The 21963-nt window shown below is 45.3% G+C and overlaps 2 protein-coding genes across 3 annotated transcripts; one reads left to right on the plus strand and one right to left on the minus strand.

The window, feature by feature from the left end:
* The first annotated feature begins 109 nt into the window (after window positions 1-109).
* Window positions 110-17747, plus strand: pdcd11 (programmed cell death 11). 2 transcript variants are annotated; one of them, XM_028971487.1, is made up of 35 exons: window positions 110-242; window positions 1006-1115; window positions 1202-1324; window positions 1420-1587; window positions 2059-2220; window positions 2405-2528; window positions 2620-2795; window positions 3249-3356; window positions 3577-3783; window positions 4378-4502; window positions 4665-4725; window positions 4912-5058; window positions 5135-5503; window positions 5744-5938; window positions 6586-6756; window positions 7030-7243; window positions 7316-7462; window positions 8196-8308; window positions 8432-8910; window positions 9460-9522; window positions 9633-9723; window positions 10005-10094; window positions 10229-10334; window positions 10733-10910; window positions 11133-11195; window positions 11269-11391; window positions 13965-14087; window positions 14182-14329; window positions 14407-14523; window positions 14702-14857; window positions 14998-15248; window positions 15463-15631; window positions 16051-16204; window positions 17111-17276; window positions 17401-17747. In XM_028971487.1, exons 2-35 carry the CDS (start codon window positions 1014-1016, stop codon window positions 17567-17569), a joined length of 5358 nt encoding a protein of 1785 aa, XP_028827320.1. In that variant the 5' UTR covers window positions 110-242; window positions 1006-1013; the 3' UTR covers window positions 17570-17747. The 2 variants fall into 2 exon arrangements, with proteins under 2 accessions (XP_028827320.1, XP_028827321.1); XM_028971488.1 differs by having other exon boundaries at window positions 146-242; window positions 947-1115.
* Window positions 17737-20902, minus strand: LOC114785352 (RING finger protein 122). The gene is made up of 6 exons (XM_028971493.1): window positions 20169-20902; window positions 19524-19674; window positions 19214-19256; window positions 18969-19010; window positions 18802-18884; window positions 17737-18313 (listed from the first exon to the last, which is right to left on the minus strand). Exons 1-6 carry the CDS (start codon window positions 20191-20193, stop codon window positions 18190-18192), a joined length of 468 nt encoding a protein of 155 aa, XP_028827326.1. The 5' UTR covers window positions 20194-20902; the 3' UTR covers window positions 17737-18189.
* Window positions 20903-21963: the final 1061 nt, after the last annotated feature.

The raw sequence follows: 21963 nt of genomic DNA on the forward strand, positions 1-21963 counted from the left end.
ACGGCTGGCCAACGTCTCTGTCCATTGGTTAAAGTAGACGTCAATCTTATGCGTCGCAATTCTATTCGCTACCTTGGAAGTCTGTTCTCAAACGCGAGCACATGATTGGCTAAGAGCGAGGCAACAAGTACTTCCTTCTGCACTGGGTTAAAATCCGCCCCCTTCACGTTTTTCCAGGCATGAGAGGAAGATCCACATGAGACTTCCAATCCTGTCGGACGCCTGACTGCAGTTTTACTTTGGTAAGTGTCTGCTGGTTACACGTCCGCGCTCCAGGCTGTCAGTGTGAGTCGATGCACTTGTTAACGCCGATATAAACCCCGAGGTCCAGCAAATCCGGACCAGACGTTGGCCACGTGAGTGCGTTAGCCCGTGTGCTAATGGAGAGCTGTTTACATTTACAGCATTTATCAGACGCCCTAATCCATAGCGGCTTACAATCAGTAGTGAGAGGGACAGTCCGCCTGGAGACGCCCAGGGTTAAGTGTCTTGCTCAGGGACACAATGGTAGTAAGTGGGGTTTGAACCTGGGTCTTCTGGTTCATAGGCGAGTGTGTTACCCACTATGCTACTAGCATCATATGTTCTCGAGAAGATGTTAAATGTTAAAGAGCTGTAACGGTGGGTGAGAAATTAATGTCAGTGTGGACGCCACCACCGTAACAACTAAAACTTCAGGGATCTTCAAATGGACCATTAGAATCATAATGGACCCGTAATGTACGGTACCTCCAAACCTGTCCATGACCAACCCTGCACTGACACCAATTGCCGGGGCTCACGCTACCCTGGCGTCCCTCTCTGTATCACTCCTTCCCAAGCTTTCTTCTTTTCTTCAGTGTTTTTTTTGCGGGTGTCAACTGTAGGGCTGGTCAAAGCCCATTGAGACATACTCTATGTGATTATGGGCTATTGAAGAAATAAATGTTGTTTTTTGCTGTTAAAGTCTGAGCTTCGTGGCCGCGGGGTGGAGAGTTTTGCTTTAGCGTCTCCCACCTCTGACAGGACTGAACATGGCCTCAGCCGAGGAGAACTTTCCTCGCGGCGGCGCGACCAAGAGCTCGCCGGGCAGTAAACCTGCGAAGCCGCGCGCCGAGGCGGACAACCTGTTCGAGGTAAGCGGCGCCGTTCCTGCCGGAACTCCTCGGGCTGGTGCGGCCTGGTGTTCTGAGGAGGCTGTGCTCATCCCCCTTTTTCAAAGACCCGTGAGCCTGCAGTGAAGAAGAGGAGGAAATCTGGGAAAAAAGACGAGACACCACTCAAGAACCAAAAGGACGCGTTCAAGCTTAATGCGCCGTCCAGCGTGGACATTTTGCATATGAAGGTAAACGCCGCTGGGCAAAATGTGCCGTCGTTAGTTATTTCTGCAATGTTGGTGTGCTTTTGGTTATGTGCTGATGCGGCCTCGTTTCTTTGTAGAATCTGAAGGTCGGCACGCTTCTGCTCGGATGTGTTAAAGAAGTGGCCGATTTGGAGGTGGTCGTCGGCCTCCCCAGTGGCATCGTCGGCTACCTTCCCGTGACGCACATATGTGACGCGTTCACTAAAACTCTCTCCAGCCAGCTGGATGCTGCTGACAGCATTGAGGTGGGAGTCCGTTTCTGGTGACGTAGAGCCTACGACGTGTAACCCATCAACCAGACACAACCAGTCGTTTGTTCTAGATGTAGGACTATATTGGTTTGCTATGAGCGTACCATTATTTGACAAATATAGAAGATGAAGTGAAAGTTTTTTTTTTTACTATAAAAAATTCAGAGATTATTTAACAATAATACGAGTTCCCCTAGCCTGTATATGGTGCTGCAGGGGCTAATAATGGGAATAGGTGTAAAGTGTGCTCTGCTTCAGAGAGCAGCAGCTCAGACGGTCGGATCTGGAATTTTGTCAAATGGCCAAAGCTCACTTTGTACATATAGTCATTCCTAGCCACTGCTGGATCACGGGGGACCTTTTAATGTTTTTTGGATCGTTTTGCCGTATGTGAATTAATTTCTTTCCTTTGGCGTGCATTTTTCTTTATTTATGACTTTTTTTTTTTTTTTTATTTTTATAAAGGAATTCAGTTCTCTTCTGCACATTTTTACACCGGGAATGCTGATCCGGTGCATAGTCTCTTCTTTGCAATCTACAAACGATGGCCACTTAATCCTCAAGTTGTCGATAAACCCCAAAGAGGTGAACAAGGGATTGAGTGCAGATGCATTGAAATCCGGCATGGTGAGCGAACACATCTTTTTCCAATCTTCTGTTTCATTAGTTCTCCAGTTTTCTGTCTGTTAACCACGCCCAGTTTTTGACAAGCTATTTAGTTTAAAAAAATAAAAAAATGATGGATCCTTTCTTTTTCCAATAAGGAATAGGTTGCTTTAATATGTATTTTAATACTTGCCATTTTGTCTAGACGATCAGCGGATGCGTGGAGAGCATTGAAGATCATGGATACCTGGTTGACATTGGTGTCACCGGGACTAACGCTTTCATGCCTAAGAAGATGGGACCAGATGAACCCAAACGTTTTAAACAAGGTATCAATTGACCGCCATAAATCAACATGATTTTAAATAATTGATATTTTTGCTGAAGTAGAATATCTGCATATTCTGCATGTGTCTTCAGAACTGATGGTGGGTCAGTATGTGACCTGTCTACTGGATGAAGTGAAAAGCAACGGACGGGTGGTACGTCTCTCACAAGACCCAGCTGCTGTCTCTCAAGCGTTTGCGGTCACTCAGCAAGGCTGGACGCTTAGCAACCTATTGCCTGGCCTCCTGGTCAAAGCTGAGATCAAACAGGTAATTTACGGCTTCATATTGATTTACTTGATTAGCGAACGTGATTATTTTTGCCAGCCCACGGTGACACAACGAAATGTGTCCTCTGCTTTTAACCATCACCCTTAGTGAGCAGTGGGCAGCCATGACCAGCGGTGTGTGGGGACGGCTTCTTGGTGCTTTGGGATTTGAATTTGCAACCTTTTGGTTATGAGTCCAGTTTAACCGCAAAGCCACCACAGCCATTCTATCATTGTAGAATGATAATTAGTAGTTCAAATTATGAACTCCTATACACTGTTCAGTTTCTTTAAAGCCCTATAATCTAAAATAAATCAGTATTTAACAGAAATGTCTAATAGTTGTGTACAGTAGAAAAAGAAAATGACAAACAGAACTGGAAAAAATTCTACTCTTTGTTAGGCTTGCAAATTAATCAAAATAAAAACCATCTGTCATTTTATGTCTCATCAGGTTACCACTCACGGACTCATCTTGGACTTTCTGACGTCCTTCAGTGGTATTGTGGACTTCATGCACCTAGGCAGCGATGACCCCTCGATGTACAACATTGGAGACGGTGTAAGATAATTACCCATGCTCCATTTTTGCTCTAATGTCTCCTCCTGTGTGATTCCCCTGACTTTTCTCTCACCTAACGACAGTTAATGTGCTTGGGTGTGTAGAAATTGATTAGGGACCATATCAATATGGATATGGATTTGAGCAGTGCTGATTTTTTTCATAAAGATTCATGAGCGTAGAGTAACTTGTTTTCGCCCTGTTATGACTTTCCGTTCAGGTGAAGGCTTGTGTTCTGTATGTGGAGCCCTCTACACGTCTTGTGGCCCTGTCCCTGCGCCCCCACCTCCTGCAGCTGGAAGGTTGCGTGGAGTGCGTGGTCAGTGACCGAGTGGGTGACGTGTTTGAGGGGTGCAGGATGACTGCCGTTCACCACAATTCTGGGGCCATAATGGAGCTGCCAGACAACACAAGGGCTTTTGTTCACGTGAGTCAACTGCTTTCTTAGCCGTCCAGGGAGGGTCTGTTTGCTGAGGCACCCAGTATTACACGTCTTTTCATGTACAAGACCTTATTTTGGCAGGATATTTTAGTAGTCAATTATACTGGGAAGAATACATTTTAAAAGATTGGCGTCTTTGAAATTAAAACCTTGAATCAAGCCAATAGATTTTCTTTTTATTTTTTGCATATTCATCAGACACACAATATTGTAATATAAAACACACACACACACACACACACACACACATATATATATATATGTGTGTGTGTGTGCGTGTGTGTGTGTGTGTGTGTGTGTGTGTGTATAATATATAAGTTTATCTTCTTCACATAAAGTAATTTATAATAGAAAAGGACAACAATTGTGTGTACCTCTGACAATTTGTATTACATGAACCAATTTTTTAATATATATTTAATGAATATAACATGTTTGACTTGAAAGGTGGACATTGTTTACATCAGAAATCTGTAAATCCATTGACCATAGTAGATTAATTTATAATTAGGATCAACAGACATATGTGAATGTGTGTGATGGGGTTGCTCAGCATCAACCTTTTTGGGGCTCTTTCAGATAAACCACATGAAGGAGCACAATGAGACGTTCAACCCGAACCGCCTGCTGGCACAAGGAGAGCACAGCTGTAGGATCATTGACTTCAGCCCCATAGAGCAGCTCCACATGGTCAGCCTTCGAGCGTGAGTCTCTGTCTCAGTCCAGAGTTTTATTACTTGCCCCTCCTTTCTGCATTTTTATCATTTATCACACATTCCTTGATTCTGCCTAAAACCATTAATTAGTATTTAAGCCTTTAATTAATAGTCTTCATTTCCGTTTTCTTTTTCTTTTGAACTTTTCAGGAGCATCATTAAAGCCCCGTTCCTCAGATACCACGATCTTCATCTTGGACAGCTTGTAGAGGTTGGGAATTAATTCAAATTAATTAATTATTTTGCTCTTATTGATTTGCTCTTTGCTCAACCTCAATCCTGATTCTGTCTGCCAAGTTTCTCATAACAATAAGATGGTAAGAGCTTTGTAATTTATTGTAGTACAACCACTGACCTAACTCTAATTCCTCTTGGACCCACGGGCTTCTGTTTGCAGGGTAAAGTCACTGGGCTGTTCAAGTTTGGCCTGCATGTGAGGCTGACCCGACACATTAAAGGCTTTATTCCCCGGATCCACACAGCAGACGTGGTGCTCCAAAACCCAGAGAAAAAGTTCAGCGTGGGCGACAACATCAAGTGTCGGGTACTAAACATTGTCTGATTTTCACACTGCAGTCTGATTTTAAATCTGATCTCGACTTTGTGTGTATGTTGTCTAGGTTCTGGATCTAGATGTCCCAAATAGGAAGCTGATCCTGACTAAGAAGAAGGCCCTAATGGAGACCGTGCTGCCATTGTTCACTTCGTACTCTGAGAGCCGGGTGGGCCGCATCTCTCATGGCTTTGTTGTGGCCGTCAAAGACTTTGGCTGCATTGTGCGCTTTTATGGCAACGTGAAGGGACTGGTTCCCCGGGGCGAGCTGAGCTCAGAGCCTGTGGTAGTCCCACAGAAGCTTTTCTATGTCGGGCAGGTTGTCAAAGTGAAGGTTTTGAAGTCTGATCCAGAGCAGGAGAAGCTGCTGCTGTCCTTCAAAGCTGTGGTAGAAGGAGAGTCTGATAATCCAAAGTTTCACTTTGAAATCGGAAAGGTGAGTTTTTCTATGGAGGTGTGGGTTTTTAAACTGTTATATTCATGGTAGTACATAGGTCAACAAGAACATAGTGTGTTTTTGTTTTTTTTGTTTTTTTTAGTCATGAATGAAATACAGCTTGTGCCCCTAAACTTTTCAGAAGCTAGTAACCCTAGTAACACCAAGGAGATCCATTTATTGAAAGCGTGTGTGAGGTAGCGAGAAAGGGAATAATGTGTAATTTCGTCCTTTTCTTAGAAAGTAGAAGTCAAAGTGCTGAGCAAGGTCCCAAATGGCCTTGAGGTGGCCATCCTGCCAGAGGGAACTCCTGCTCTGTTACCCACAATGCACCTCTCTGACCATGTCTCCAACTGCACTATGTTGTGGGAGGCACTTCAGGATGGTGATGTCATCTCAGACTTGGTCACCCTGAGCTGCAGCAACCAGACCATTGTATCCTTCAGTAAATGTTTTATTATTTGACTTTTTCAATTATTATTTGACCACTGTCAATCTTGTCAGAATATTAGTTAAAAATATTATTTGAAATATCTTTCTGAAATTCAGCCGTGGTGCAGAATCACTGCCGCTTTCAGCCAGTCCCACAGTGAGATTTCCCCAGGGCTCTTGTAGCTTTAAATGCTAATGAGGAGGAGAGCGGCCTATAGAAGTTGAGCGGGCATTAGTGCCATTTCTAAGCACTACAGGACCATAGACCGGCTAGGGGAATTCGTATTAATGTTGAATAATCTCACAAACATAGTTATACAACATAGTCATACCATTTTTCATTTGATGTGGCAGCCTGTGTTTAGCCTACTGAAGTTAGTTTTTATTACTTATTCAGTGATTTTAAAATAAAAAGAATTTTAATTGATAGGATTAAGCGGTCATCCTGTGTTTCCATTTTTATTGAAAAATTATATATTAAAAAAAAAAAAAAAAACATTGATTATGACCAAAACAACTACCGTGACTTGTTGGCTTATCATGCTTGCCTGCTGCATGGTTTTAAATTCTAAATTGGAGAAAATAATTAATTTAGTTTGTAGTGTTACAATAGATTCTTCCACCATTTTCCTTAACATGCCTCTGTGAAGATACTCACCAAGAAGCCCTCGGTGAAGGCAGCCCTTGAGGACCATTTGCAGACCAAAGACTTCTCAGACATCCAGGTAGGGCTGCAGCTCACTGGGTGGGTGAAGAACATCATGACCTATGGGGTGTTTGTGGAGTTTCCACATGGCCTCGTTGGACTGGCACCCAAAATGGTGAGTCACCACAAGACTCTTCTTTTACATTTATGGCATTAATCAGACGTCCTTATCCTGAGGGATTTACAATCAGTAGTTACAATTAAGGTTCTTGTTCAGGGATACTGTGTTAGTAAGTGGGGTTTGAACCTGTGAATTTTGGTTGAGCCTCTGAAGTTTCTCTAATTATTTTTTTGCTTTTTCAGAAATAAGTGTGTTTCCAATTAAATGATTGTAATTGTGGAACGGCACAATTATTTTAATATTATTATTTTTTTTTTTTTACATCAGACTATGAGTGACAAGTTCCTCAGCTCCACAGCTGATGCCTTCAAGGTTGGCCAAACGGTGGTGGCCAAAGTGACAAACCTGGACCAGGAGAAGAGCAGGTTCGTCCTAAGTCTGCGGATGTCTGATGTAGACAACATGGACGGACAGAGCCAGGCCAGACTGTTGCAGGGTCAGAAGGAGAGGAAGGTTGTGATGGAGATGTTGAGCATCAGAGGTAAGTGGGACCACAACAGATTTTTTTAGATTTATTATATATTCATTGTAATAATTGTTTCTTATCACCCAGATTCTGAAACCCAAGAACTGAGCCAGTTGAGAGTGGGCAGTAAGCTGAAAGCAACCGTCTGTACTTATCAAGTGGATGGTTCGGTCAGCCTTGTATCTGATGACCTCAGTGGCGCCGCAATACTCGCATCAAAGCACCATGTCACAGGTCTGTCTGTCTTTTTTCTTTCACACAAGATCATGAAGTACGACTTAAGATAGAAGTCAGTTCCTGAGACCCAGGCATTCTTTCTGATTATCCAAAATTATTGCTTAAACAAAGGCAATTATCTTCAGCTAAGAAATGCTATAAAATAAAACAAATAGTGACACCCCTTGACATTACAGCCTTACTCTGTGGGGGCAGTTGTGGCGTAGCGGTTAATTAAGTACCATCCCCACACGCTGCTTAGGTGCACAATTTAAGTCTGCACAATTGACTGCACAATTGACAAAGTGAGTATTTTTATACATTTAAAATGTATAAACGTAAAACATTTTAACACTATAGATTCACGAGCATTCACATGCTGGACACTCAAAATGGAGCACAGATTTTCACTGATCATCCTTGAGATGCTTCTGCAACTTGATTGGTAAATTCAGATGAATGAAGGTGCTTGGGAATGGCTCTGCCCTAAAACGATTGTACCATAAGGCATACCCAGGAAGACCCAGCTAAAGGTGCACCCACAAAATGCGTGTGTACCTAATGTGTTAAAATGCTTTTTTCATTTCTAATCCTTCATAGAATGCCTGAAAACACCTCACTTTGTCGTTATGGACCGATTTGTGTAGATTTAATTGAAAAAGAAAAAACAATACTTTCTGGTGGCATTATGTTGCAAGACCGTACTTGTAGCTGGTTTATTTGTTGCTGGGAGCTGTACTGTATGTTGCAGATGTGAGTGTGACCCCAGGACAGAAGGTCACATCTGTGGTGCTCCATGTTGACCCTTTCACCAGCCAGGTCCATGTATCGCTTCTTCCCAAGCTTCTTGCTCAGAAGAAAAAAGTGAGTGTGTCTGGGCTTTCGTTTCTGACGCCGTCCCCTGCCTCTCACTACGATAATTTGCAGAGAATATGTTTAACTCTTGTTATGTTTAACTTGTTCTGAATCTTTATGTCTGTTTTGTAGTTGGCGGTGGGCTCGAAACATAAAGCCAAGGTGCAATACCTTGACAGTGATTTTGCCGTTATTTCCCTGGGTGACATGGGTCACCTGAGCATCATCCCCACATTGGCTCATCCCAATGAGACGTTCCGTTTCGAGTCTGAGAAACTGGCAGTGGGCCGCATGGTAACTGTAACGGTCACCAGCCCCAGCAGTGAAGATCTTCACGGCCTGCCTCTAGTCTCCCTCGAAAAGCCTGTCCGTGTTGCACGTGAACAGGAGCCAAAGCACAGATATCGTCCCGGTGACCTCGTCACAGTGACCATACGGTCCGTCAAGTCCCTTGGGGTGCAGCTCAGTCTGCCTGGTGACGTGACTGGACACGTTCACATGTCAGAGGTTGTGGAGTCCCCAGCGCATGGTTCTTTCCCCATGTCTAGTCTGAAGGTCGGCACCCAGGTTAATGCCAGAGTCATTGGTGGGAGAGCAATACGCAGTCGCAGGCAAGTATATCCTTTGAGTAGGTTTCAGGGGGTGTTCTCTGCATGATTTCAGAATCAGCTTGGTAATTGATGCTTTACGTCCTCAACTTATCACGCTGATGTGTGTGTGTGTGTGTGTGTGTGTGTGTGTGTGTGTGTGTGTGTGTGTGTGTGTGTGTGTGTGTGTGTGTGTGTGTGTGTGTGTGTGTGTGTGTGTGTGTGTGTGTGTGTCCATAGTATAGATGTTGTGCTATACTGGGGATGTAGCTCTGATGTAGCAGTGTGTCCACCGCTTTGTTGGAATCCAGATACACATGCAAGACGTGGTCCATTTTATTTTAGCAAATGCATTCATTTCAAATGCGTTTTATTTTAAAATGCAAATTTTGGGAAACATGATGTGTAAAGTAATATTTTCAATCATGGTTTGTCTGAAGCTCTGTTTTATATTTTATTTTATTTTTTTAAATCATAAGAACTTCAGTGCATCGCTACATCTCGACCCTTGACATGATTTTTGTCCTTTTTAATACCGTTCACTACTGTGTACTCACTCAAGTTGTTCTATAGGTTTCTGCCCATAACCCACACCAACTTTATGTACAACATACCAGAGCTTACTCTGCTGCCCAGGTATGTGAGATTGCTGGTTCTAAAATGAATGTCTGTCTCTAAAATTGCTTTTGTTCAGCCTAAAGTGTAAGTTAAAGTTAAGCCATCTTATTTGTTGGACTGCCTTTCAGTAAGCTGAAGGAAGATGCTGATCTCGATTCTCTTGTGCGTAAGCCGGAGGACTATGAACCAGGAGAGGAGGTCATCTGTTATGTTTTCAAAGTAACTGCTCCCTGTATTACTATTACTGTGATGCTCTGGTTCCTTCCTTTTCCACTGCACTGGTAAATAATGGAACACGTTCATTATTTTAATTTGGATCTCCAGCCACTCCTGATTGGCTTTTCACTATTTTTGTGCTGGTTCGGAGCCACTTTCAGCGAAAAAAAAAAAAAAAATGCTGCTGGCACCAATGCAGTTGAAAAGACATAATTTTTTGATTTAGCCCTAGTGTATTTTTTGGTTTAGCCTTTAATTTAAGCAAAATTTTCCCCCTCACACAGTATGATAAAGACAAGAAGTGTCTTGAGGTATGTTTGAGTCCTGGCATCACTGGTTCTGTTGAGTTGCAGGCCATGATCTCTGACCCTAAGGTAAGATTGTGTGTGTTTGTGTGTATATATAATGATTTTTTAACTTTGTTTTTCTTTATTATGCCAATCTTGTGGCTCGATTTGTTCTTCAATGAGTATAACGGTTGTGACATTTGCTTTGGGTGGCATGCTAGGAGGCTCGTTGTACTAGGAAGATTTTCAAAACTGGCAAGGCGCTTCATGCTAAAGTGATCTGTGTGAGCCCCAACAGACCTGCACATCTCCTCCTTTCTCTTATAGGTTGGTGGCACTAAGCATAACATTAACTCTGCACCCTAAACCTGATAAACTCATTTACAGCATTAATCAGACTGGGGTCTGATACTGACACTATTTCTGACTTCATCTGGTCATTGTCACACATGTCATTCTTTGTAACTCTTTCCATGCAGATTTGAACTGGAGAATTAATTGTTAATTCAGTTGTTGTACGTGTACACCACTGCCCATGCTGTCCTTGATTATGTGGAGGATTTATTTCTGTTTGCAAATTACTGCTTAGGCAATGTGCAGATATTTCAAATTATTGTAATTTTTTTGTTATAATAACACCACCTTTTCTGAAGAGGGTACGTTAGCAGGCAGGGATGACCAGGCAGGGATGATTATTTTTTTATATATGTCTGCTGCATCCACAGGGGTCCACAAACTGGAGGAGGGGAGTGTTGCTGTGGCGACAGTGTGCAAAGTGGTGCCACATGTGGGACTGTTGCTCAGACTGCCCTTTGGGGCAAAGGGAAGTGTTTCCATAACAGATCTTTCAGACTGCTTCAGAGCAAACCCTCTGGACCAGTACCATGAAGAACAGCTGGTCAGGTAGACCATCTGTTTTGAAATCCTTCATTTAGAAATGTTCAGTTTCGAAAAATGACTGCTGACGTCAACTGTATCTGCATCATAAAGTAATCAAGAAAGGTTAAAAATTAAATGATTATAACTGGTAATAATAGTAGTAAAAATGCTAGTAAAAGACCTTAAATACATCTTCACAAATCATGTGAAATTGCTGATTTGATCAATTTCTCACAATTTTTGCAGATGTTGTGTTATAGGTCGGAAAGAAAGAGAAGGCCATTTTCACCTGTCACTACGTCCATCCAGGTAAGTGACTTATTGTTTTATTTTATTATCTTTTCCTATAATTGTTTAATTATGAAAGTTTTAATGAATCCAGGACTCATCCTGGAAGCAACTTGCCAGTAGTCGATGCAGAGGTGCTCTCTGTGGAAGGCCTGAAGAATGGTCAGACTCTGCGGGCATATGTGAAGGTTGTAGGAGAAGCAGGCATTTTTCTGAGGTACTTTGTGAGATTCCCCTCTTCTTGGTCATATACATCTCATACAATGTGCAGTAACTGCTCAATACCGTCTTCGTCTTCCTCCGCTTATCCGGGTCTGGGTCGTGGGGGCAGCATCCCAATTAGGGAATCTCAGACAGCCCTCTTCCCAGCCACCTCCACCGGCAGGACCCCAAGGTGTTCCCAGACCAGACTGGAGATCTAATTTCTGTGTCATCCTGGGAGCCTCCTGCCAGCAGGACATGCCCGAAACACCTCCCTAGGGAGGCTTCCAGGAGGAATCCTGACCAGATGCCCAAACCACCTCAACTGGCTCCTTTTGATATGGTTCTACTCTGAGTCCCTCCCGAATGTCTGAGCTCCTCACCCTATGTCTAAGGCTGCGCCCGGCCTTCCTATGGAGGAAACTCATTTCGGCCCCGTCCGCAATCTTGTTCATTCGGTCATTACCCAAAGCTCTTGACCATAGGTGAGGATTGGGACATAGATCGACCGGTAAATCAAGAGCCTTGCTTTCTGGCTCAGCTCCTTCTTTCCGGTCGAGAACATTGGTCTCAGATTTTGAGGTGCTGGTCCTCATGCCAGCCCCTTCACACTCTGCTGCGAACCTACCCAGCAAGAGTTGAAGGTCAGAGCCCTGATGAAGCTCCACAGGACCACATCATACGCAAAAAGCCGAGATGAGATTCTCCTGCCACCAAACTCAACATCCTCCACACCACGGCTGCGCGTAGAAATTCTCTCCATATAGCTTATGAACAGAACCGGTGAAAAGGGCAGCCCTGGTGGAGTCCAACCCTCACTGGGAACAGGTTCGACTTACTGCCGGCTATGTGGACCAAACTCACGCTCCTCTGGTACAGGGCCTGAATCTTAACGGAAAAAAATCCACCCCATAATCCTGGAGCACCACCCCAGTCTGCCACTACACCGGAACTGCCCCCCAATGTCCACGCAATGTTGCAAAGACATGTGAACCACGACAGCCCTACAAACATCCATAGCCATGAGATACCCAGGACTGATCTGATCCCGTTAGCTGTTTGACTACCTCAGCAACTTCTGCCCCTGAAATTGGACAGTCCATACCCAGGCATCCCAGCTCTGGTTCCTCCTCGGAATGCGAGTCAGTGGGATTGCCTTCCTCTCCTGAGGTTTTCTCCATGGCCTCACCGAACTGCTCCCACGCCTGAGATTTTGCCTCGGCGACTGCCACTGCTGCACCCCGCTTGGCCGTCCGATACCTGTCTGCTGCTTCTGGAGACCCACAGATCATCCATGCTCTGTAGGCCTCCTTCAGCCTGACTGCTCCCCTAACCTCTGGTACGGGGGTTACCACCACGACTGGCACAGGCCATCTTGCGACCAACTTCTAGCAACAGCCACCTCAACAATTGCAGAGCGGAACAAAGTCCATTCAAAGTCCCCCACTGCTCTCAGGATGCGGTCAAAGCTCTGCAGGAGGTGGGAATTGAAGACCTTCTTGACCGGTTCTTGTGCCAGGCTGTCCCATCAGACACTCACTATACGTTTGGGTCTGCCAGGTCTATGTGGCATCTTCCCCTGGCATCTGATCCAACTCACCACTAGGTGGTGATCAGTTGACCGCTCCTCTTTTCACCTGAGTGTCCAAAACATATGGTAGCAGGTCAGATGATACGACCACAAAGTCAATCATTGACCTGTGACCTAGGCTGCCCCGGTACCAAGTGTACAGATGGGCATCCTCATGTTCGAACATAGTGTTCGTTATGGCCAAACTGCAGCTTGCACAGAAGTCCAATAACGATACACCACTCTAGTCTGGATCTGAAGGGCCATTTCTCCCAATCACGCACCTCCAGGTCATGCTGTCATTGCCCACGTGAGTGTTGAAGTCCCCCAGCAGGACAATGGAGTCCCCAGTCGGAGCACTATCTAGCACTCGTCTCAGGGACTGCTGCTATTTGGCGCATAAGAACAAACAAGTCGACCCTCTCGTCCCCTGGGGTAAACCCCAACAAACAGGTTGAGAGTCTTGGGGCTAACAAAAAGCCAACCCCAGTCCTCCGCCTCTCACCCAGCAAAGTTGAGGGTCCATCCTTGGGTTCCAGAGCCAATGCTATGTGTCGAGGTGAGTCCGACTATATCTAGCCGGTACCACTCAACCTCTTCCACAGAGAGGTAACGTTCCATGTCACCAGAGGTAACATGGAACATTACCTCTGGAACAACGTTCCAGAGATAATGTTCAAGCAACAGTCACAAAGTTGCATTGGCTGCATTTTAGTATGCTTGGGTTGGATAGTCCAACAAGACAAGGAGCCAAAGGCATTCATGAAGAGGAATAAGTACAATGTACTGGAATGGTCATCACAGTCCCCTGACTTGAATGTCATCAAAAATCTATGGGATGATTTAAAGCGGTCCGTTAATTCATGGTAGCAATCAAATGTAACGGAACTAGAGATTTTGTGTAAGAATTCCATCTACAAGCCATTTAATAATACTATATGATCTGAAAAATTTATAAATTGTATATTTCTCCAAACATGACTTTAAATGTTCTGATAAACATCTGTCTCACAACACAGGTTATCAAGGACCATTACAGGTCGTGTGGCATTTAATAAAGCCACAAACTACTACGTAACAGACCACAGCATTTATACCAGACACATCACCCCAGACATGCTTCTGACTGCCAAAGTTCTGAGGTAAGGTGGTATGTTGGGTGGAAGCCCTTTCGCATGGTTCAGGAAACAATAAAGGCTTTGTCATGTTTTTATTTATTTATTTGTTTATTTTTAGCGTGGAGCCAGAAAGTGGCCATGTTGACCTGTCCCTGCTGCCAGATGATACTGGAACCGCAGACGTTCTCCCTGAGTCCCTCGGGCTGCCACTGAGGACACGTGTGGAAAAGAAAAACAGGAAGAGGACGCAATCAGACTGTTTTCTGGTGTGTACAAATGAAAGTTGTGTGTGTATCTATCGTCTGTTTATCTGCACGTCTTAAAGAATGATGTTGAAATGCAGGAGGCCCCGGCAGTTAAAACGAAGAAAAAGGTACGAACTAAGAAAACCAGCGCAGAAGACCACGACAGTGGAGTGGAGGCGTATTTTTGGGAGGAAGAAACGAAGAAGTCTTCAAAGGTAAAACCGTGGTGGTGCCTGACAACCCCGGCCAAATGTAATCAGTGGTTTTAATGTCTTGCATTAGTAAGCCCTTCCAACGACCCAGTAATTAGTCATTGTTGTAAAGTTCATGAACGAAATTAATGCCATAATGAACACTGCAGAAAACACAAGAATTGTTCCTATCTCCCGGCAGGGTCATGCCGTAGCTGAGAAGGCTTCAGCGGGACCAGCAAGGCTGCAGGTGTTGAGCGGTTTCATTTGGGACTCCAGCCTTAGTGCACTGTGCACAGCCTCTGCAGGGCTGGGACATGACTCAAGTGAGGATGAGGAGGAGGAAGAAGCAAACAAGGTAACGTACATTCTGAATCATACACGCATTAGACTCCACTGAGTCCTTAAACAAGTATACATCATCATAACCAAATCCATGTTGAAAATTATTTTACGTTTACTGTCGTCTTTCTTCCCCCTTTTTCATCTGTGTTGTAGACTCCGAAGAAAACTCGGAATCAGCTGGAGGAGGAGCAAAAGCTGGCAGAGAAGAAACTGTCGGAGCTGGAGGTGGAGCTTATGGACCCAGGCCGCCGTCCACAGACACAGACGGATTTTGAGCGGCTGCTGTTAGGATCGCCGGACAGCTCTCTGCTCTGGCTTCAGTACATGGCCTTTCATCTGCAGGCCACGGAAATCGAGCAGGCTCGTGCCATTGCTGAGAGGGCCCTCAAAACCATTTCATTCAGGTATGGGTGTTAAAGTTATTTAACTTCAGTCTAGTACGGGGGAGTCTGTATGGAACAGCAGTACGGCCACAGTTCACCCCTTTCGAAGATTTTTTATTTATTTTTTTATTTTTTTTTATAACCAATGAAATGCCACTCATCATATGTAGAAAAAAAGTTTACTCTGTTCGTTTACATGTATGATTTTGTTGAAATATGATGTAATGGTCTTCAGGGAAGAGCAGGAGAAGCTGAACGTGTGGGTTGCCCTTCTGAACTTGGAGAACATGTATGGGTCCGAGGAAAGCCTGCGGAAGGTGTTTGAGCGCGCGGTGCAGTACTGTGAGCCGTTGCCCGTCTACCAGCAGCTGGCAGACATCTACGCTAAATCTTACAAGTTGAAGGTGAGACGTTGACAAATCCGACAGTTTGCGCTAAATAATTTACTTCTTTGGGTCATCGACCTGCCACCGACCGATTTGGTCTCTGGCCATATATATTATTGTTAACCACAATAATAGGCAACCTTTAAATAAAGTTGCCTAGCGGATAAGGAAGTGGACCAGTAATCAGAAGGTTGTTGGGTTCAAATCCTGACAAAGGTGACATTGAGGTGTCATGGCTGCTGACTGCTCACCAAGGGTGATGGTTAAAAGCAGAGGACACATTTCGTTGTGTCACCATGTGCTATGCTGCAGTGTTTCACAATGACAATCACTTCACTTTCATAATTCATAATCCCACAAAGTGACATTTTCAAGTCAGGGGACTCATTGAATTTTTTTTTTTTCTTTTCTTGTTTTTGCTCCATGTGTGCGGACAGGAAGCTGAGGACTTGTATAAGAAAATGGTGAAGCGGTTCCGCCAGGAGAAAGCTGTGTGGCAGAACTACGGAACATTCCTCCTCCAGCAGGGCCAGAGTGATCCTGCAAATGCCCTCCTGCAGAGGGCGCTAAAGAGCCTGTCTTCCAAAGAGCGTAAGTTCACAGCGTGGACCCGACTCAGCGTTACAGTCTAAACAAAATACACTACAGCCCGCCAGAGGGTATTAAGATCAGCCACAAACAAATGCACAGTACTGCACTTGGGATGGAAATGGTTTTTATATTTCCCATTTTTTCCTGGTACCCAAAATTTGTGGAATGTTCTAGAAATTTACACACAATATTTCAACACATGCAATTTAAATGACACTTTTTGCATTTGACCTGAGTCATAACTCTTGACCTCTACACTACAATATTCATTAATGAGTTTGAGGAGATGAGCGCTCGAGTACATGGTCTACATAATACAGACAAGACGAGACACTAGTTCTTCACCGCCCAGACAGCTTTGCCTATTTACTTCATTTTAGGAATTTATAATCTGGCACAACCTGCCATTTTCCAGAATAGACGAGGTTGTAAAATTTTTGATTTGAGGATTGCACGTCCACCGTAATTTTCTGATTCTGTTTGTAGTGTGAGCGGCTTTTTACAAGTTCTACTTATTCATTGATTTTGGGGAAGATGTTTATTTATTTAATGGAGGTGCCTTTTATGGACACAACTAATCATACACTGTGACAAATATTAAAAACAGTCTAAATAGTTATTTGAGGAATAGTCCTGTAACTACAAAGTATGAATTCACTACTGTGTGTAAATTATGTTAGTTGGTCATTTCAATTTCTTAGTTGAACATCAGTATGCAGAATTTCAACCCCATCTGTCTAAACAACGCTGTCAAGGAAACTGCTGCTGATACTTGCTTGGAATGTGAACATGAGGAAAAACCAGAACAAATCAAGTCTGTAATGTTATGAGACCACCTGCAGGAAATGTGAATTAGGTTGAATGAATCCTTTTTTTTTTTTTTTTTATTGTTTTTTACCTCTCCAGATGTGGACTTAATCGCCAAATTTGCCAGGCTGGAATTCCAGTATGGAGATGCTGAAAGAGCCAAGTCCATGTTTGAAAAAGTCTTGAGTACCTACCCAAAACGGACGGACCTGTGGTCTGTTTTTATTGACCTGATGATCAAACATGGCACCCAGAAGGAGATCAGGTGAGGACACCCCTAGGAGCAGTGGCTGGCAACCCCAGTCCTTCTGGGTGAACTGCGTGTCTCTTATTCCAGCTCCCTGCATGGTGGTTTTGGTTGTTGAGAGATTGTGCTTTTCCTTTTTCAGGGAGCTGTTCGACCGTGTGATCCACCTGAGTGTGTCTGTGAAGAGAATCAAGTTTTTCTTCAAGCGCTATTTGGAGTATGAAAAGAAGGACGGAACAGCAGAGAGCGTCCAAGTTGTAAAGCAGAAGGCCCTGGAGTATGTGGAATCAAAGAAAGACGAGGACAGCTAGAGATGCGCCGAGGCCAGTGTCAGGTGTCTGCTGAAGCGTTCTTTTAATTGATGTGAGACGGGCGTCCCACTATTTTGTATGACCGGCATGCCATGTCATTGTTTTGTAATAAAAACTAGTCTGCGTTGCTCCCTTTGTGAAACTTGAGCAATAAACATGAGTTTGGGTAAACCACAAATACATTAAGTTTTATTTCAAAACAATATAAAAGCAAAAGACAAGTGTGGTGTTGGCCTTGAAGGCCCTATTATCACATACCGACGGGGAAGTCTACTTCTAACTTCTGCTTCCCAGTACTTAACAGATTCTGAACAGTCCCTTTACTATAATACAGTCCATGTAAATAGAGTTTGTGCAAGGTGTGTGTTATAATTTATGTATTTTTTTCATGCTGGCTTGGTGGTGACACCATCTAAATACAGTATTTACCTTTTGAAAATACTGAACTCGCACATGTATAGTCCCCAGGATATTACCCAGGATGCCTTGCACATCACCTGGCTCTTGCTGGACGAACAAGGTTTGGGCCGCAACGCCTTCTGCTGCCTGACTACTAGTTGTGGTCGCTTGTCATATCTCAGGCGCTACAAAATGGCTGCCAACCCAAATCACCCTGTAGATCAGACCTCCTCGGGGTCATGGGGACCCTCGGCCCCTCTGGGCGTTTCCTCTGCCTGAAGTCGAAGGATGGGCTTGTTGCACATGGGGCAAACGCTCCGGATTTCCAGCCACTTCAGCAGGCACCTGAAAACGAGAAAGGGTCACAATGTCGATGAGCTATAACCTCCAAAACAAAATAATCTGAATTATACCATATATATATATATATATAATATAACATAATATAAAATCTCATGAATAATAAGTTGCGTCTTGAGGTATCTGGGTCTTCTGGTTCATAGATGCATGCACTGGAAATTAATCGTTTATATATCCCAGTTGCTGGGAAAAAAAAAAACGTAATAAAGTTAAACTGGCTAATGTTTGCCAAACAGCAGGCAGGATACACAACGTGGTCCATTTGTCCTCATTTGTCTCTTGAATTCTTTACCGGATTGCAAAAAAAAAAAAAAACGTGGCTAGATTACTTGAAACAAACAGCAACCACGCACATACGCAAATGTCGCGTGCCTGGAAAAGAACTCCTGGTAGCGCGTTACTGCGGAAATGAATACGTTTCCTGGGCGGAAACCATGGCCTGTGATGGGGGGGGCGACGGGCCGCACACTCACTTCTTATGGAAGGTGTGCGAACAGGGACACACTCCCAGCTCATCTCGCGTTTTGAACTCCTCCAGACACACGGCGCAGGGCTGCTGTTGGTGCGGGTAAAACAGGGTCAATAACTCAAAAAAACAAAAAAAAATCTTAAAGTAAAAATACAAAAAAAAGCCACTTACTCCAAGAAGGCTCAGCTTTTTCCCTGCTCCCTTAAGAACTACCTGTTGAGGGGCGAAAGGTTCGCAGAGTTCAGACTTTTTTTTTTAAAAAAAAAAGCTTTTTAAAATGTAAAACTGCCGCGTGATTTGGAGTGAAGGTCGCTGCTAAAGGCCCCGCTTCCTGCTTCGCACGGAATGTGGGTTAAACAGAGATATTTATAACCACCCCACCCCGCACACCCATGTAACCGTGATATGATATGTACCTCGTTATAGCTGTACTGCTCCCGTGTCCCTTGCTGCTTCAACCTGCAGGGGCAAGCATGGTGGGCGTGAAACATTCCGACACGGAGCCCGCGGTTTATACAGTTACGCCATTTACCAGACTTACAGTCAGTAGTGACAGGGACAGTCCCCCCCCTGGAGACACTCAGGGTTAAGTGTCGTGCTCAGGGACACAATGGTAGTAAGTGGGATTTGAACCTGGGTCTTCTGGTTCATAGGTGAGTGTGTTACCCACTAGGCTACTACCACCGTAAACTACGGGAGTTTAAGCTGAGAAGCCGCCAGGCTCACCTGAAGAGATAGCAACAGAAGATGATGCTGAGCATGAACACGAACAGGCCGATGCCCAGCACGATGACGTACACGTTGAGTGGCAGGTGGTAGACCTCTTCAGACGTCATTTCGCAGTCCGAGTGTCGCGGTCCCAGACCACACAGGCATCCTGGGAATTTAAAACAGGCTCTGCTCATACGACCTGCGACGTTCTGCTCTGGAGGAGAGACGTGAAGCCATTTTGGCCGCCACCCCCACTTCCTTGGTGCCAAAAGGATCCTGGGTAATTGGCCGTGCACAAAGCAAACACGGGTGACCGAGGCGGAACTTCCACCTGCCACCGTCTGGCCCTTAGTGACAGAGGAAGGCAGCTGGTGTGTGTGTGTGTGTGTGTGTGTGTGTGTGTGTGTGTGCATCACTGAAATACAGTTGCCTGTTTCTATGGTGATGGAAAGAGCAATAAACAACTAAATATATATATATATATATATAAAGGTGTGTGTGTGTGCGTGTACACACACACACACACACATATATTTATATTACAAACGGCTGAATAATTGTTTTATTACTTTAAATCAGGGGGATTTTGGTTATGCGCTTATGAAAGTTTTGACCAGAATCCTCCAGGAAAAGCTGGAGCTGGATTTTCAGGTCCCTCACCGTTACACCATTGGAATGGTTGCATGTAACCCGACTCCTGTCCTCCTGTCCTCCTGTCCCCCGTCCTCCGGCGGGGACACTTCCGCTCTCCTGTCGCGGCTCAGGGGGAGAAGGCGGCCGGCCTTGGCAGCATTCTCCCGGCCCGGTGGTTCGGCCCGTCCCGCGTCCCCGGGAGCGCTTGTCCTTGCTGGCCGGGCTGGAGGTTAAAGCGGCGGGCGGAGAAAGCGGGTGACGGACGTCTGGCTCGCCGCATCGACGCTTCCTCGTTACGCGGAGTCGGTGGTCAGCGACGGTTTTCCTGCTCGGTCCCTTTCCTGCTCCCTGACGGCATTCCCGAGTCCTTTATTTCTGGCTCTCTCGCTCCTCTCCTGGAACCATCTGCCGCGTCTGTCCTTCCAGCAGAAGGGGGGAAACGCGGGGACAAAAGACGCCGAGGGTCGCATTCATCCCCCCGCAGCTGCCCCTGTCACGGCGGAGGAGGAGCGGGGCCGCAACGTCGTCGTTCTTCTTCTTCTTCTTGTTATTATTCTGCCATTCCCCCCTTCCCTCCTCGGCTTGTTTTTCTTCTTCTTCCTCCTCAGATTCAATCCAACCCGCACAGCTTCACCTTCCCAGCCTGCAGTTTGTAAACAGATCCCTGATCATGTGACCAGCTGCTCTCTCCCCCTCCCTTTCTCTCTCTCTCTCTCTCTCTCCCCTTCTCTCTCTCTCTCTCTCTCTCTCCCTTCTCTTTCTCTCTCTCTACCTTCTCTTTCTCTCGCTATCTCCCTTTCTCTTTCCTCTCTCCTCCCCTCCCTTTCTCTCTCTCTACCTTTCTCTTTCTCTCGCTATCTCCTTTCTCTTCTCTCTCTCCTTTTCTTTCTCTCATCACTCCTTCCTTTCTGCTCTCTCGCCTCTCTCATCTCTGACTCTTCTCTCTCATTCTCTCCCTTTTCCTCTCTCTCTATCTCTCTCGCTTCCTTTCCCTCTCTGCTTCTCCAATCTCTCTCTCCCTTTCTCCCTCTCTCCCCCACCCAGCCTCTATCGCCCTTCTGAAGGGAGGCAGCTGTCACAGGAAGACAAACAGACTTGTGGCCTCTGAGCAGTCGAGAAAAGGAAGTGATGTTGGCGAGCGTGGGTCTCTCTCTCTCTCTCTCGCTCTCTCTCTCTCTGTATGTGGCATTGCTGACAAACAGCTCTGATTAGACAACTACTGTTGTGGCTGAAAGTCCCTCCCGTGCCAACACAGACGTGTACGTCGCTGATGTTGCAGCGGCGCAGAAGCTGCCGTTTTCATTCGGCACCACCGCGGTGATCTAAATTTAAACACGTCTCCACTCTGCAGACGAGAGCAAGACCGCAAAGTTCCGTGCGCATGAGCGAGTGAGGGACAGAGAGACATCTGGCCTTAAATGCACTCGTGAATAAAACAGTCCTCTGGTCCCCGTCCCCGGTGACCTGGCAGCCGCGTTGTTCTCTCATTGTATTACACGTACGGCAACACACTCACTATGGCAATTGTTTTATTATGCAGAACATTTAGATTTACGGCATTTACCAGACGCCCTTATCCAGAGTTACAGGGACAGTCCCCCCCTGGAGACACTCAGGGTTTAGTGTCCTGCTCAGGGACACGATGGTAGTAAGCGGGTTTTGGACCTGTGACGAGTGTTACTCACTCACATACGGGGCAGCGGTGGCCCAGCGGATAAAGAAGCGGACCGGTAATCAGAGGGCAGTGTTGGTTCGAATCCCGATCCGCCAAGGTGCCACTGAGGTGCCACTGAGCAAAGCACTGTCCCCACACACTGCTCCC

This window comes from Denticeps clupeoides, chromosome 3 (assembly GCF_900700375.1).
Source record: "Denticeps clupeoides chromosome 3, fDenClu1.1, whole genome shotgun sequence".
Classification (NCBI taxonomy): Eukaryota; Metazoa; Chordata; class Actinopteri; order Clupeiformes; family Denticipitidae; genus Denticeps; species Denticeps clupeoides.